This window comes from Callospermophilus lateralis, chromosome 1, assembly GCF_048772815.1.
Source record: "Callospermophilus lateralis isolate mCalLat2 chromosome 1, mCalLat2.hap1, whole genome shotgun sequence".
Taxonomy (NCBI): Eukaryota; Metazoa; Chordata; class Mammalia; order Rodentia; family Sciuridae; genus Callospermophilus; species Callospermophilus lateralis.
In genome coordinates, this window is record NC_135305.1 from 218755989 (window position 1) to 218771086 (window position 15098).

A 15098-nucleotide genomic window follows, 5' to 3' on the forward strand; every position below is an offset into this window, starting at 1 on the left:
GTCCCCACACACAAATATTAAGCAGTGTTTGATGCATTCCCCTAGGAACTTGGGTGAGGAATGATACCTACGCAGGCAGAACAAGACTGTGAAGCCAAGCAGTAAGCTAAGGAAGCTCAAAAAAATGGCAATGTGGGAATGGGAGAAGGCAGAAGGCTGCAGGGACAGGGGATGTAGCTCAGTGGTAAGCCCTAGGTGGGAGGGGAGGGAGGGAGGGAGGGAGGGAAGGAGAGACGGAAAGGATTATGAGGCCTTCAAAGGAACCAAGCAAGAGCAGAAGAAATAAATCTGGCCTCGAAGTCAGAGTCCACCCCTGTGAGCCCACACCCTTTAAACATCTAGGAGTCATAGGCTGCATTAAATCAGCTGCTGCCACTTCTCCATGGTGAGGTGAGTTGATTGGCAGATCCTATACAAGGGAGTGAAAACAGTCCATAGCAACAAGATCTGTGTGTGCAGTTTGAGATCTTTGTTGGTTCTCCAGGCCCATTCTTAGCCTCCCCAGTGTGAAGCTTGGGCTCTCATGGGCTGGAATACCACTTTGTAATGATGTCACATGTATCTGGCTGCTGTCGGTACCTGAGACTTTATGTCTTAAGTATCTGAGACAGAGCTCTCAGAAAGCTGGTGAAAAAACGAAGAATAAGAAGTGGAAAGTGTGGGGGATTGTTAATTACCTAAGTTCTACAAGATAATACCTTAAGAAAAAACAGTTGAGTCATTTCATCTACAGTAAGGATCTTCTAATACATCTCTGTATTAGAAGTACTGGCCAATGCAATCAGACAAGCAAAACCAGAGACTAAGAATGGGTACACAAGTAAAGCTCTCAATTTGCTGCGTAGTATACTTGAAAAAACTCAGAAAAGCAATGATAAAACTAAAAAAAAATAATTCAGTGAAGCAGCAGGTTATAAAATTAAGACATAAAATCAGTAGTTTTCATATACACAAATTGAATAGAAGATGTAATGGCATAAAAAAATATTACTTCCAATGAACGATTAAATACCCAAGAGAAACTATATAATGTTTTAATTGGAGAGGACAAGAGGGGTTTTATGAAATGTTAATTCTTCTTTCTTGACTTGGTGGTTTTAAGGATGTGTTCTTGTGATAACTAAGGGAACTGTCCACTCGTTAACTAAGCACCTTTTTTAATGTTTATGACACATTTCAATAAAACCTCTTTTTAAACACTTCCTGTGTTGTAATCACCATACAAATTACCTCGATACTTACTAATACAACCTGGCAATTTCACATTCCTAGAGAAAGTAATGCTCCAAAAGGTATGCACAAGATATCGTGTAGCAGCATTATCCATAACATGGAAAGATGGAAACAACTAATTGTACCGTCAGCAGAACAGGAAATAAATTGATATAAAACAAAGGACCACTATCTCATAGTAAAATTGAAAGCATAGCTTTTTTCATCCTGAGTCACTGATAAACCACCTCCACTACCAATAATCTGGCCAGCACTGCACCTAACTTGAATTCTGCAATGGCCTTCCAGCTGGCTTTTGATGTGTACCTTGGTTGTGTCATCCTTCTGAAAATATAAACCAGATACTGATCACTCCTCTGTTCAAAACCCTCCACTTGACTACCTGCCACACTGAGAATAGAAGGAAAAGTTCTTCCAGTTCACTCACAAAACACTCCATGATCTGTTCCTAGGGTACAGCTCTGACCTCATCAATCGTGAGGCCCAAACTTGCTCCACTCATCCCACTGACACCTCTACTGTTGCAAGGCTGGCCCAAGCAGAGTTGTATGTCACTTCTGAACCGCCAAGAGTTCTCATCCCCAGATTACACTGTCACATGCCCCCAGCATACCTCTGCTCAAACGTCCCTTTAAGTGAAAAGCCTTCCTTATCCACCCAACAGCTCCACTCTTGTCATCACCATGCTTAATGCTTCCTCCTGCTATATTTGCCACACCTGATGCACAACATCCTTACTTATCAGATGTCCCAATCCCACCTAAAACGTAAGCACCAAGGGGGCAAGAATCCCCAGACCAACCCTGGGCATCTCAGACCAATGGCTGAGGTAAGAGGCAAGGACTCTAGAGCCAGACCCAGGGTTGAAATCCAAGCACTACTGCCTGCCAACAGGCTGGCTTCAAATAAGCAACCAAGAATCTTTTGTCTGAGATTTCCCCTGTGCAAAATGAAGATGCTGACAACACTTGCTTCCTTGGACTTTTGTGAAAACTAGCTGCAGTCCCTGACTTAGAATGGTTTGACTTTAGGACTTTTTGACTTTATGATGGGTTTATCAGGACGTACCTGAACAGTAAGCCAAGGAACATCTGTGGACTTCTATCAAAAAATAAGTCAAGAAAATAAATGTCTAAGTACATCAAATACTCAAAATATAATTTTAAAATCTGGTTTAAAGAATTCAAAAACCTTTATCCAATAATTCAAAATATACACATTATGCCCACATACAAAAGTAGAAGTTATCAAAACTCACCAAATATCAAGTGCATCTTCCCACCAAGAAATAAAGCAAACAAAAATAATATTCATAGCGCCATAAGCCAGTAATCAGTTTTATTTCTTCTCATGTAACAGGAGGTCTGGAATTAACAAACCCAGGGCTGGCACAGACACTCGGAGGCCACAGGGAAGCCCTGCTCACTGTGACTTTGCTGCAGCATCCTCCTTAGACTGGCTTTTGTCTTCACACCACAAATCGTTCAACACTAGGAGCTGAATCTCCTTGCAAGGTGAGACGTAGGGAGAAAAGAACCAAATGTGGAAAGAAGAATCTAGGTAAGAAGGACTACTTTTCAAGAGCTTTTTCTCAGAAACCCATACAGTGGCCTCTGCTTATTTGTCAATGGCCAGGGTCATGGGATGCAGACAGCACCAACTGCAAGAAAAATCTGTTTAAGAGACATTAAAAAATAGCACACCTTACGAATATGAGATTTGAATTCTTTTGATATGGAAGATGACAGTGGATGCAACTAGAAGTCTATGCCATTCTTGGCTGGACAGCAGGCCACAAACATACCAAAGGATCCATATAATGAAGACTTCATGCTTTGATCACAATGCATCTGAAATCAGATACCAGTAATAGGTGCTATAAAATACCTATGTCACCCAGTATGTAACACAATTCTAAATATGCCATTGGTCAAGAAAGTTATCCAAAAGGAAATTAGATATTTTAAGAATGAAGCTACAATAAAAATACTATATACAAACCTTTTGTGATGAGGCCTAATGGTTATTTAGAGGAGCATAACCTTAAAAATAAAGACTAGAAATTCATGAGCTAGGGCCTGTTTTCATGATGAAGGACTAAGAAGTGCAATCCTGCGTTCACTGGAGAATACCATCAAAGCTTCTCTCCCAGTGAGAATTCTCATTTGCACAAGTGAAGGGACACACAGGGATTATTAGCAATGTTAAGTTCTTATAACTTTGTTCCAAGAACCATGTTAATTAAAAAAAAAAAATTAAAAAGAAATTTCTTCTAGTTTGGTGCTGACGTTAAGTACAATTATTCTTAACCTCAGCGTACTGTTATTGTAGGACACACAATTCTTTGAAGTGGGGGGGGAGGGGGGCAGGGGCTCCTGGGCACTGTAAGATGCTTGGCACCATCCTAATGTCTTCCCACTACCTGTCAGTGGCTCCTCCTCCAGTAACAACCAAAAATGTCCCCTGGAGAACAAAACCCCTACCTGTTGAGGACCACTGCTGTGGACCAAGGCTCAGCAAAGCTTTTCTATAAATAGCAAGCATTTCAGGCTTTGAGGGCCACAGAGGGTCTCTGCACAAACTCTCCTCTTTAAATGGAACAACTATTCTTAGCTTATGAACAATACAAACACCGACAGCTGGTCAGTTTGCTCACCCCTTTTATGGACTTCCCACATTCCTCACCCCATAGATTTTTCTCTTCAGTGTGATTTATCTCATGAGGAATGGAGTGTGAGAATGAAAAGATTTCCCCCATCACTGCACTGACAAAAATTCTCCCTAATGTGTCCAAAAGGTTGAGAAAGTGTTGCTGAAATTATTTCTTTTTTTTTTTTGGTGGGGATAGAACCCAGGGCCTCATGCATGCTGGGCAAGCACTCTACCACAGGGCCGCAGTCCAGCCTGCTGAAGTATCTTGACATTAAATGCCAAGCTGGGCCTCTCCCCTAAGTTCTCACGTGTTTACAAACTAGATGTACACTGAAGGCTTTTCCACACCAGATACATCCCCCACGGTGTTGTTCTCCCAACTGATGAGAAACAACTTGTCTTCTCACAGGCTTCACACCAACTGGATTTCTCCACGTTCCATGAACTCTTTTGTGCTCTGTAAGGTGAGAGCTTCTCCCTCACATCTGAAGGTTCCTTTCTGGTCCGAGTGTTCCCGTCGCCTACTGGAATGCTCACTGGAGCCTCTTCCACACTGAGGCCGGGAAGAGCTTCTCTCCCCGGTGCGTCTTCACATGGCTCCTGAGGGATGAGTGGTCGCTGAAGGCCTTCCCGCAGGCAAGGCACTCGTAGGGCTTCTCCCCAGTGTGAATCCTCCTGTGCACGTTGAGGTTGGAGCCTATGCTGAAGGCCTTCCCGCAATGGTCGCACTCGTAGGGCTTCTCTCCCGTGTGGCTCCTCATGTGGGTCTTCAGGGTGGACTGGTTCCTGAAGGCTTTCCCGCACTGCCGACACTCTACACGCTTCTTTACCAGATGGATGCTCATGTGCCTCCTCCGTGACAGATAATCACCAAAGATCTTCCCGCAGGCTGCGCATTCATAGCGTCTCTCTTGAGTGTGGATCTTCCTGTGTGCGGTGAGGTTGGAGCTGGCGCTGAAGGCTTTCCCACAGAGATCGCACCCGTAGGGCTTCTCTCCTGTGTGAGAATTCATGTGTGTCTTCAGGATGGACTGGTTTCGGAAGGCCTTCCCACACTGGCGACATTCCACTGGTTTCTTCACAATATGGATTCTCATGTGTTTCCTCCGTGACAAGAGGTCACCAAAGGATTTCCCACATTCTTTGCATTCGTAGGTTTTCTCCACCATATGGTTTTTCTTGTGCAAATTAAAGTTAGACTTCCAGCGGAAGGCTTTGCCACACTGTGTGCACTCGTAGGGCTTCTCCCCAGTGTGATTCCTAACGTGTTCCTTCAGGTGTGAGGGGTGCTGGAAAGCTTTCCCACAGTCCTGACACTCATAGGGCCGCTCCCCAGTGTGTGTTCGCTTGTGCGCAATGAGGTGGCAGCTCCTGCCGTAGGCCTTGCCACACTCATCACACTTGTAGGGTCTCTCGCCAGTGTGGACCCTCATGTGGATCTTCAGGGCCGAGAGGGTGCGGAAGGCGTTCCCACACTGACTACAGTCGAAGGGCTTCTCTTTGAGGTGTGTCCGTGCGTGGCTCCTGAGGGCAGAGGGGTCGTTGAAGGCCTTCCCACAGTCGCTGCAGCCATAGGGCTTCTCCCCAGTGTGGATCCTCCTGTGCCGGGTGAGGGAGGCGCTCGTGGTGAAGGCCTTCTGGCACTGCTGGCACTCGTGCATCTTCCTCCCATCATACACGTTCACGTGCTGAGTGAGAGGCGTCCTGCTCTTGAAGGCTGCCCCGCAATGGTGGCGATGGTAGGGCCTCTTGCCGGGGTGTCTCCCCATTGGCTGAGTAAGATGAGCACCCATGCTGAAGACTTCAAACAAGTGGGCGTATTCAGTGGACTTCTCCCCAAGATGAGCTCTTCCCTGTTGGTTAAGAGAGGAGAGCTGACTAGGTCATTTTCCACAAACACTGCATTCTTCTTCCTCTTTTTTCTTTTGGTGCCGGGGATCGAACCCATGGCTTCATGCATACTAAACTCGTGCTCTACCACTGAGCTATACCCCAGCCCCTTTCAGCCTAAACATTCAAAGACAGATGCTCACCACTGGGACGAAGATGCCATAATCCGCAGTGCAAATGTGCTGTTCCTGTCTCACTGGAACTCTATCCAAGAGGAAAGGCAAATGCTATACCATAAGGCTCCATGTGTGCTACTCTTACAAAGCTTTTTTGCAGCTTGTCAACTCTTTAAAACCAAATTAAGCTAAACATGGCAATACACATCTGTAATCTCAGCTAGCTACTCTAGAGGCTGAGGCAGCGGTACCCCAAGTTTGAGGTCTGCCTTGACAACTCAGTGAGACTCTGTCTCCAAATAAAATGTAAAAAGGGTTGGGATGTAGTTCAGTGATAACAGCACTTGCCCAGCATACGCAAGATGCTAGGATCAATCCCCAGCAATACAAACAAACAAACAAACCCTCACACACAAAAACCAATTTGAGCTCAAATACTCAACATCTACGATAAGTTATGGATTTTATATTTTGGGTTTTTTTTTTTTTTGGTTCTAGGAATTAAACTCAAGGGTACTTTACCTCTGAACTACATCCTTAGCTCTTCTTATTTTTTATTTTGAGACTGGGCCTTGCTAAATTGCTAAGGTTGGCCTCAAATTTGCCATCTCCTGCCTCAGCCTCCAAAGTTGTGGGGATTACAGGTGTGTGCCACTGTGCCCAGCAAGTTATAAAAAATATTTATTCATCAAAATTCTTGAGTAAGTCTGAGGCTAAATTTAGGATTTTTCTCCAAATTAAAAAAAAAAAAATTGCATCTGTATTAAGTACATATACATTTTTCTTGTCATTATTCCTTAAATAACACAGAAAAATAAATATTTAAGTATCATTTTTTCTACATTGGTTATTAAAGACAATCTAGAGATAATTTAAAGCATACGGGAAGATGTGTGTAGTTCCATGCAAATACTATGTCATTTTACATAAAGGACTTGAGTATCCGCAGATTTTGGTCTCCATAGGAAACCTGGAACTGTTCCACAGGTCTCGTTCTTAAGCAGCTTTGCCAACTCCAGCTGCCCTAGGCTTCTCTAATGGGGAGGATCCAGAATTATCTCAGGTAAATCTTACCATTGTCACACCACTGGATGTTTCCTTCCCAAAAATATCTTCAATGAGGATTGACCACTTGGTCTTAGATGGAGTCTCCCAATCTGAAATAAAATTAGCAAAATACTAACTTGATGAAAAAATAAAATGACGGTGACAAAACAGGCAGACTTTGCAAATACTACCTGTACACAAGAAAAAGCGATGCAAAAGGGAAGAACACACAATACCGAAATAATTGTTGAAAATGTGGCTACGTGAGCTGTTTAGAAATGATGGCAGGATAAATTTAAGTCAGTTCAGATAAATATTCAAATAGTGCATGATCAGGAAGGCCAAGCATAAAAGAATGGGACAGACAGACAACACAGAAACATTAAATTAAACAGGGCAAGCTGGCCATGGTGGCGCACACCTGTAATCTCAGCAACTTGGGAGGCCGAGGCATGAGGACTGCAAGTTCAAAGAGAGCCTTAAGCAATTTGGCAAGGCCCTAAGCAACTTAGTGAGACCTTGTCTCAGTCGTAAAGCACCCCTAGATTTAATCCCTAGCACCTCAATAAACAAAGAGGCATAGAGAACCAAGGACTTGTGCAAGAATGAATGGCCAGGAAAATAAAGACAGCATTTTCTAATTTCCTCAGGTGACATTACCTAATAGGCCTCCCTGCTAAAGTATGGAAGTCATCTGTCCCCCAAAGGCTTATGTGCTAGAGGCCTGGTCCTCAGTGTGGTCATATAAAGGTGGTGGAACTCTGAAGATATAGTAGGGCCTGCTCAGATGGAGAGATACTGTTCTCCTGGGTAAATTAGTTCTGATAAAAGTGGGCTGTTAGGAGATCGGCCCTTCCTCAGTATCTTGCTTTCTGTCTTACCATAGGATCTTTCCTTCTAAAATACACTCCCTCTGAGATGCCATCTGCTAAACTGTGACACAGTATAATGTGCATGTGTTGGGGGCGGAGGAATGACACTTTCCAGGATGATGAGTCTCCAGTACTATGAACTAACGAGACCTCTTTTCTTTACATATTACCCAGCCTTGGACATTTTTCTAGAAACAGGAAATGGCCCACGCACTCCCTCACTCCAGTCGCTGCCTAGAGCGGACAGTCTAAAGCACTCCTATTTGCCCTCATGCTTGCTCACCTGAACAGGTGCCGTGCTGACTGCCCCTCTCCTCTGTCCTCGGCTCTTCTTCTTGCTCCAAGTGTGAGATGAGGCTGGGTTTGCCAACCTGATACCCTACTCACAGGGAAAGACATGTTGAGGGAGGACTGTGCAGAGGACAACCCTTCCATTAGACTGCGGCCAACATTTTGATCTTCAGGGTTCTGAAGGTGGAGTCTGACTTAAGAGTAACAAAATGATGGTGCCTCATTTCTAAGAACACAATGAATCTTTAAAAACAAAAACAAATGAAACCACATCCACACATTTTCTCTCCAAAAGAATGGGGATTTCTTATCTCAGGAGCCCATGTCCAAGCTCAGAACACAAAAGTGGGTGTCTCCAAAATCAATGCAACAATCAGGGTTCAAAATCTCTGGGAGACACCATGCGGGTGGGCACTGGTTCTGCTCATTCAGTCGTGTTTCAAACCCCTGCCTAGTTTCTGAGTCACTGAAAATACTTGAACAAAAACATCTGGTTCTGGTAAGAATGAATTCTGAATGCGGCCAGGGTTACCTAGTGAAGTGAGGTTGCTATAGTTCTCCAGCATCACATCCTTGTACAGCTTTCTCTGAGAAGAATCCAGCAGGGGCCACTCTTTCTCAGTGAAGTCCACAGCTACATCCTGGAAAGTCACGGATTCCTGAAACACCACACACACCTGGGGTAAGAAGCCTGTCAGAGTTCACAGGAAGATGGAGGAGGCTGAAGACTGGACTTCCAGCTGGTGTGCTCTCAAACATCGTCTCTTCCCCATGAGGTGATCTTATTCTATCTCTCTGCTACAATTCTGCGAGACACCGAGTCTCCAGTACTGTGAACTAATGAGACCTCTTCACACACTACCCAGCCCCAGCTATATCTAGGACTGAGCATGGGTAGGTCTGAGTACTCTGCAAGCAGGAGAGAAATTCTTGCTACATAAATCACTTCCTGTGACTTCCCCGATACTAGGACAAGAGTTTGCCCTTCCCTGGCTATTTCTGGGGTCCTGGTCAGGCATCTTCCAGAGTAAGGAGGATCTGAAAAAATTCAATGTGCAACAATGAAGGTATTCTAGAAAACACCTCTACCCCTCAGGGCCCCGAGACCTTGTATACCTGAGAAGAAACACTGGGTGGTGTAGGAGGCTCCAGACCATGGGAAGCAAACAGGTCTAAATTCTGGGGACAGGAATGGTGTTTTGAAGACAGAGGAAATTCTGACTCTTGGAGAAAAGCAGGGCTCTGGGTGGACACAGCTACAGGAGAAAAGAAGCTCCATGAGAATCCCATGTCTCCCACTATCCACCCAAACAACACACCACAGACACCCACCCCATTTGTGAACCACAGCAGCCCTGCACCTCTCAGAGACAGAGAGGGGTGCCAGGCCTACCTACCAGTAGGAAGCAACACACGGGCCGAGTATTTCATAGCCCCAATGCCTGGGACCAGAAGTGTTTCACATTGGTGGTGGGAGGAGGAGGGTGTTAGAATGTTTGCACATACATAATGAGGCATCTTGAGATGGGGACCAAATCCAAACACAAAATTCGTTTATGTTTCATAAACATACAAGGACCCTGAAGGTAATCTCATAGAATACTTTTAGTGTGTCTGAATGCCCCCACCCCAGTACTGGGCATTAAGCCAAAACCTCTACCACTGAGCTGCATCCCCAGCCCTCTTTATTTTAAGACAGGGTCTTATCAAGTGGTCCAGGCTGGCCTCAAACTTGGAATTCCCAGGCTCCAGAGTTGGGATTACTAGAATACATGACCACACCCAGCTGGTATGCCCGAGTTTTAAGTGGAGTTTTCGCACTTGTGGCATCGTGCTAGTAGTCGAAAAGATTCAGATTTTGGAGTACTCTGAATGTTTTACTCAGGGATGCTCAATTTGTACAAAGTTTCAATTTCTGAGTGAAGAACTGAAATGCTGAGAGATGGAGCTATTACTTTGCTCCAATTTTATCAAAATAACAAATGGATAGTACATGATCCCCCGCCCACTGTCCCCTCTTCACACACCAACCAAATATCCACTCTCCCCTCTCCCCAATCCCCGAAAACCCTAAATCAGACACAGTCAGTGGATGGCTCCCATCATTCTTCAACTCGCTCGTCCTCCCCTGGCAGCCCTCCATGTGGGTGCATATCCCCTTTATCTCAATGGAGCTGCAGGAGACACTTACATTCCATACCCAAGGGCATGAGTTGACCCAAGAACTTACCAAATGTGGGAGACAGGCCAAGAGCTGCCATCCTGTGAGAAGGAGTCAACTTCCTGGACAGCAGGGCACTGGAGTCCTGTGGAAGTCCTGCAGGAAGCTACTCTCTGGATTCCACGGCTCTCTACAGGCTGGTCTCTGTGGCAATGAGAGGGAAGCAGGAGGTCAGAGGCCGCTGTCTCTCATGCTCACTGAGGACAATTTTGAATTTTGTTTTTAGCATTTTCTCTCTGAGCAGCAAGTTGCCCAATCCTTGGCCTCTACCTCACGTAGGTCAAACTTCTGGGCCATGTGGTAGAAGCTCCCTGATTGGCCTCAAGTGGGAAGCCATATCCTCTGTCCCCAACTGATGTGTCACCAGGTACAACTGCTCAACCCCTCACTCACTGAATCCTCCAGCCTCAGGCTATTGATCTTCCTTTCACCATGGAGGCTGGCCTCACTCAGGATGGCTCTCTGTCTAAGAGGATGCTCCCCTTAGGACACAAGTGCCTCTCTCCAACGCCCTCTGCACCCACACCGGCACACACAGCCATGGATTACGACCTTCACCACTGAAATCAGCCTCACCTCTTCTGGGATGGTACAGAGTTCGCTTGGCATGCACAAGGGCCCTGGGTTCAAACCCCAGCAAACAGACAAAACAAAACCAAAAAACCAAAACAAAACCAAAAAAGAACAAGAAAGAAAAAAGAAACTTGATTCTCTGCACAAAATGCCTTGCATATCTTTCTTATCCTATTACCTCTCCCCTCAGAGAAGACTGCAGGCACCTATGCTTCTCACTGCCCCACAAGCCACCACATCACCTCAACCACTTCTTTGTCCAAATTCTTTTCTTTCTGCCTTCTACCCGTCTCCAGCAAGAAAAGCTTGGTGATTCCAGCCATCTGTCTCCTCCTCCCTGAAGGCACCTGAAAAGACCAGTGTGCACACAAAGTCTCTCTGTTGGGTAAAAACTGAGTTGCAAACCCCAAAAGGACACCTATACTAAATAAGCGAACTAGGCCATCCCACCTTCCAGTCTCCCAGAGACCAAGAAAGTCTCACCAGTGTTTCTGAATTAGAAATCTTCCTCACCATTACTCTTACTTTCAGCAAATAATCTTGGCGTTCACTCCACAGCAATCATATACAGAAAAAAACATACCCTGGCAAAGAACTGGATAATGAAGATTAAAAATCAGTTTTCTGTATGCTACATAAAGAAAATTCACATACATTCTTTTAGCACACATAAAGTAACTAGAAATTAATCAAGTAAAAGCTGTGTATAACCTTGACAATAACACAGAGGAAGAACTCATGAAATTCGAGGACTGGAGTCTCTGAATTATCAACCAAATATCCACTCTCCCCTGTGAAGAGAATGGCTACCAAGTGGCTAAGACACAGCCATCTGGCCGAGGCCAGGACCTGGAGCCCTGTCATCTACACTTTCCACGTGGGGCAAGGTGCTCAGGTGGCTCAGGCTTAGAGAGTGATCCCCATCAAACTCAGGCCTGTGGGACCCTTTCACTGTCAGAACAGAAATTCTGGGCCATTTCTCACCTCAATGACTGTACCACTTTCACGGCTTATCAGTGCTGAACGAGAGTCACCAAGAATCGGTGGCCCCGAATATAGAGGCACAGCAGGAAGACTGGCTGGATGTGGAGCACAGGCATATAGGAAGAAGCGTAAGTCTATGAACTCAGAAGTTTTCTACGAGACACACAAAACAATGAAAATCAGAACGACATCATAGGGGTGAGAATGGAGATTACTTTTGCAGAGTCAATGAGTCGTTTAACTTCTCCCTCAGCTCTTCATGATGCAGTAAAAGCAGCTCTACTATACCATTTCCACAAATCTTACTCTACCCTTAAGAGGACCAGGGACAGGACTCGGGGGGCTACAAGGTGCCAGGGCACATAATTCAAGACAGTGCTTTCAGCTTCACGTGAACCCAGAGTTGGCACCAAGGGTGAGTGCCTTCTTGAATCAACACCCCAGGAACCTCCCATGTCCCACTGAGGCCCAGCCACACTTCTCACAATGACAGATCTGCCTCTTCCATCTAGTTACAGCCTAAGGTTAATTTTGCTCTTTCAGATGATTCCAATGTGAGTTTTCTTTTGTGGCTACAATTCTTCCAATATAACTTTATCTCTATATTCAACTTTATAATGCTGCACCAGGACATTCAGAATTAACATATGCAACCACTACAGGCACAAATTATTTTACTAATGTTTGCCCTTGCCACAACTATTTCTACCAGTGTTATCCATGCAAGCAAACATACACAAAGCAACAAATATAGTGAGAACATCATACAACTATTGTTTTCTCAGTTCAGAAGTATGCTGCACTAGGAACTCAACATATCTATGTATACTCCACCATCTTTAAGCTTTCAACCAACTAGATAAAATGTTGCAGGAGCTAAAAAGGTAGGGTCAGATTTGTTTCCAACAGGTAACATAGGTACTCTAACCAAACCTTCCACTCAACCTGTTTTAAAAAAGCAACAGTTAGGTGTGGTGGCCAGGCCTGTAATCCCAGGGGTTCTGGAGGCTGAGGCAGGAGGATTGATTGCCAAGTGCAAAGCCAACCTCAGCAACTTAGGGAGACCCTGTCTCAAAATAAAAATAAATAAATAGGGGCTGGGGATGTGGCTCTGTGGATAAGTGCCCTGAGTTCAATCACTGGTGCCAAAAACAAAGCAATACAAAATATAGACATTTACTATCTTCAAAACTACTCAATGGCTAACAACAAATAAACATACAGCAATTTTAAAAATTGTAATTTAGGGGCTGAGGATGTAACTCAAAGTAAAATACTTGCCTAGTGCACATAAGGTCCTGGGCTCAAGCCCCAACACTGTAAACAAACAAATAAGTAAGGTAATTTTTCTAAAAGAGCAAATTCAATTGTTGAAATAAAAGCAAAATAGAAAACCACCACCACCATCATCTCCATGACCACAACAAACTACCCTAAATGAAGAACTCTGGATTATGCACAACCAAAGAAATGGATTTTGACCCAAAGTGTGGTCTGCAGGCCAGGGCACAAACATGGCTCGGGGTAATGTAATAATTCTGATACCAGATCATATGCCAGTCCAACTAAGACTTGGTGGAGTGGGCCTAAGAATTGGTGCTTTAACAAGCTCTACAGGTGACACTATGCATGCTTAAGTAACATCGGGGCAGCACAGAAAGATGAAGAGTATGAAGACGGTTAGGAGCCAAGCTCAGTGGCTCATGCCTATAATCCCAACTACTCCAGAAGCTGAGACAGGAGGATTGCAAGTTGAAGATCAGTCTAGGCAACTAAGTGAGACCCTGCCTCAAAATTTTTTAAAAAATTTAAAAAGGAGTGGGGATGTCGCTCAGTGTTAGAGCACCCAATGCCTAGTGCCCAATTAATAAATATCCTTTGAAAATGCCAATATTCTCAAAATTTAAATATAAATTCAAATTTAAAGCCCAGTTTGTGGAATTTGGCAGACTTATTTTCAAATTTAAGCTATGATGTTCCTAAAAATAATTGCTAAAAGTTAAGCACTTCACCTGTAAGTTATTTAGAAATTGCTAAATCATGGATGTGTACTTGCAGCAATATGGAAAAAAAGGTTATCTATGAAAATACTTAAGCATGTGAGTCTATTCACTAATAATTACCAAAATTAACAAATACATTTTTGTATTTTCAGGTACAGGCCTGTAATCCCAGGGGTTTGGGAGGCTGAGGCAGGAGGATCCCGAGTTCACAGCCACCCTCGGCAATGGTGAGGTGCTAAGCAATTCAGCGAGACCCGGTCTCTAAATAAAATACAAACTAGGGCTGTGGATGTGGCTCAGTGGTTGAGTACCCTTGAGTTCAATCACCAGTGCCACCCCTAAAAACAAACAAACATATTTTTGAGAAAGCATATATAAGCAGTAAAATTCATAAAGAAAATCCTGGAGGAGTTGGGTGCACTAAGCTATTCAGGAGGCTGAGTTGGGATGATCACAAGTTGGAAGCCGCCTGGGCGACTTGGAGGCCCTGTCTCAAGAATAAAATTAACCACCAGAAAGGGGTGAGCAAGTACCTCAGTGGCAGAGCTCTTGACTAGCACAGTAAAAAGAAGAAGAAAAAAAGAAAGTAACTAAGAAAGCCATGGGGAAGATGAGGATGCGGTATAGAAGCACTCAGTTCTGAGCTTAAATAACCTCTTTCTCGGCCTAGTTTGAGGATTCGCGTTCAATTTCAATTCTCAAACTTTCCAATTCCAAGTTTGTGTGTGTGTTTTCACACTTTTTCTTTCTTCTTCGGGGCTGCGGGTGGGGTATATGCCCTGCTTTTTAATGTGCAAGTATTTGAAAGTAAAAGGTTAATCAACACAACATAAGATGGCAGAATGCAATGCAACATCTTAGTAACCACTGCTAGTATTAATAGACTTAACTCTTCTCGAAAAGTTTAAAAACCGGATGTGAGACGGAATTTTAAAGCTACCTGTAGGCCACTGACACAAGAATGACAACTAAAATAGGTGCACCGGAGACTTAATACATACAAGGTACTATTCAAGTTAAATGCAAACAACATCGAAAAGCAGCGTGCCCGTAAGAACAGAAGCAAACCCGACGGTCTGTCGCCGCCCCCACCTCCAGGTCCTAACCAGGTCCCCGGCACCTCCGCCGTCACTCAAAGGCTGTGGACTTCCGCTCCAGCACCCGCAGCCTCTCACCCCGCCGACCGCTCCCCCTAAGAGGCACTCCTCGCGTGCCT

The 15098-nt window shown here is 44.5% G+C and overlaps 1 protein-coding gene across 1 annotated transcript; it reads right to left on the reverse strand.

Moving 5' to 3' along the window:
- Positions 1–2463: 2463 nt before the first annotated feature.
- Positions 2464–14048, reverse strand: LOC143410946 (uncharacterized). Its single transcript, XM_077105888.1, is given in 8 exon segments — positions 2464–4459; positions 4461–5738; positions 6966–7048; positions 8094–8189; positions 8634–8760; positions 9218–9357; positions 10332–10466; positions 14019–14048. Coding segments are annotated over 7 exon segments (1917 nt in total). The 5' UTR covers positions 10363–10466; positions 14019–14048; the 3' UTR covers positions 2464–4297.
- Between the last annotated feature and the right edge of the window lie 1050 nt (positions 14049–15098).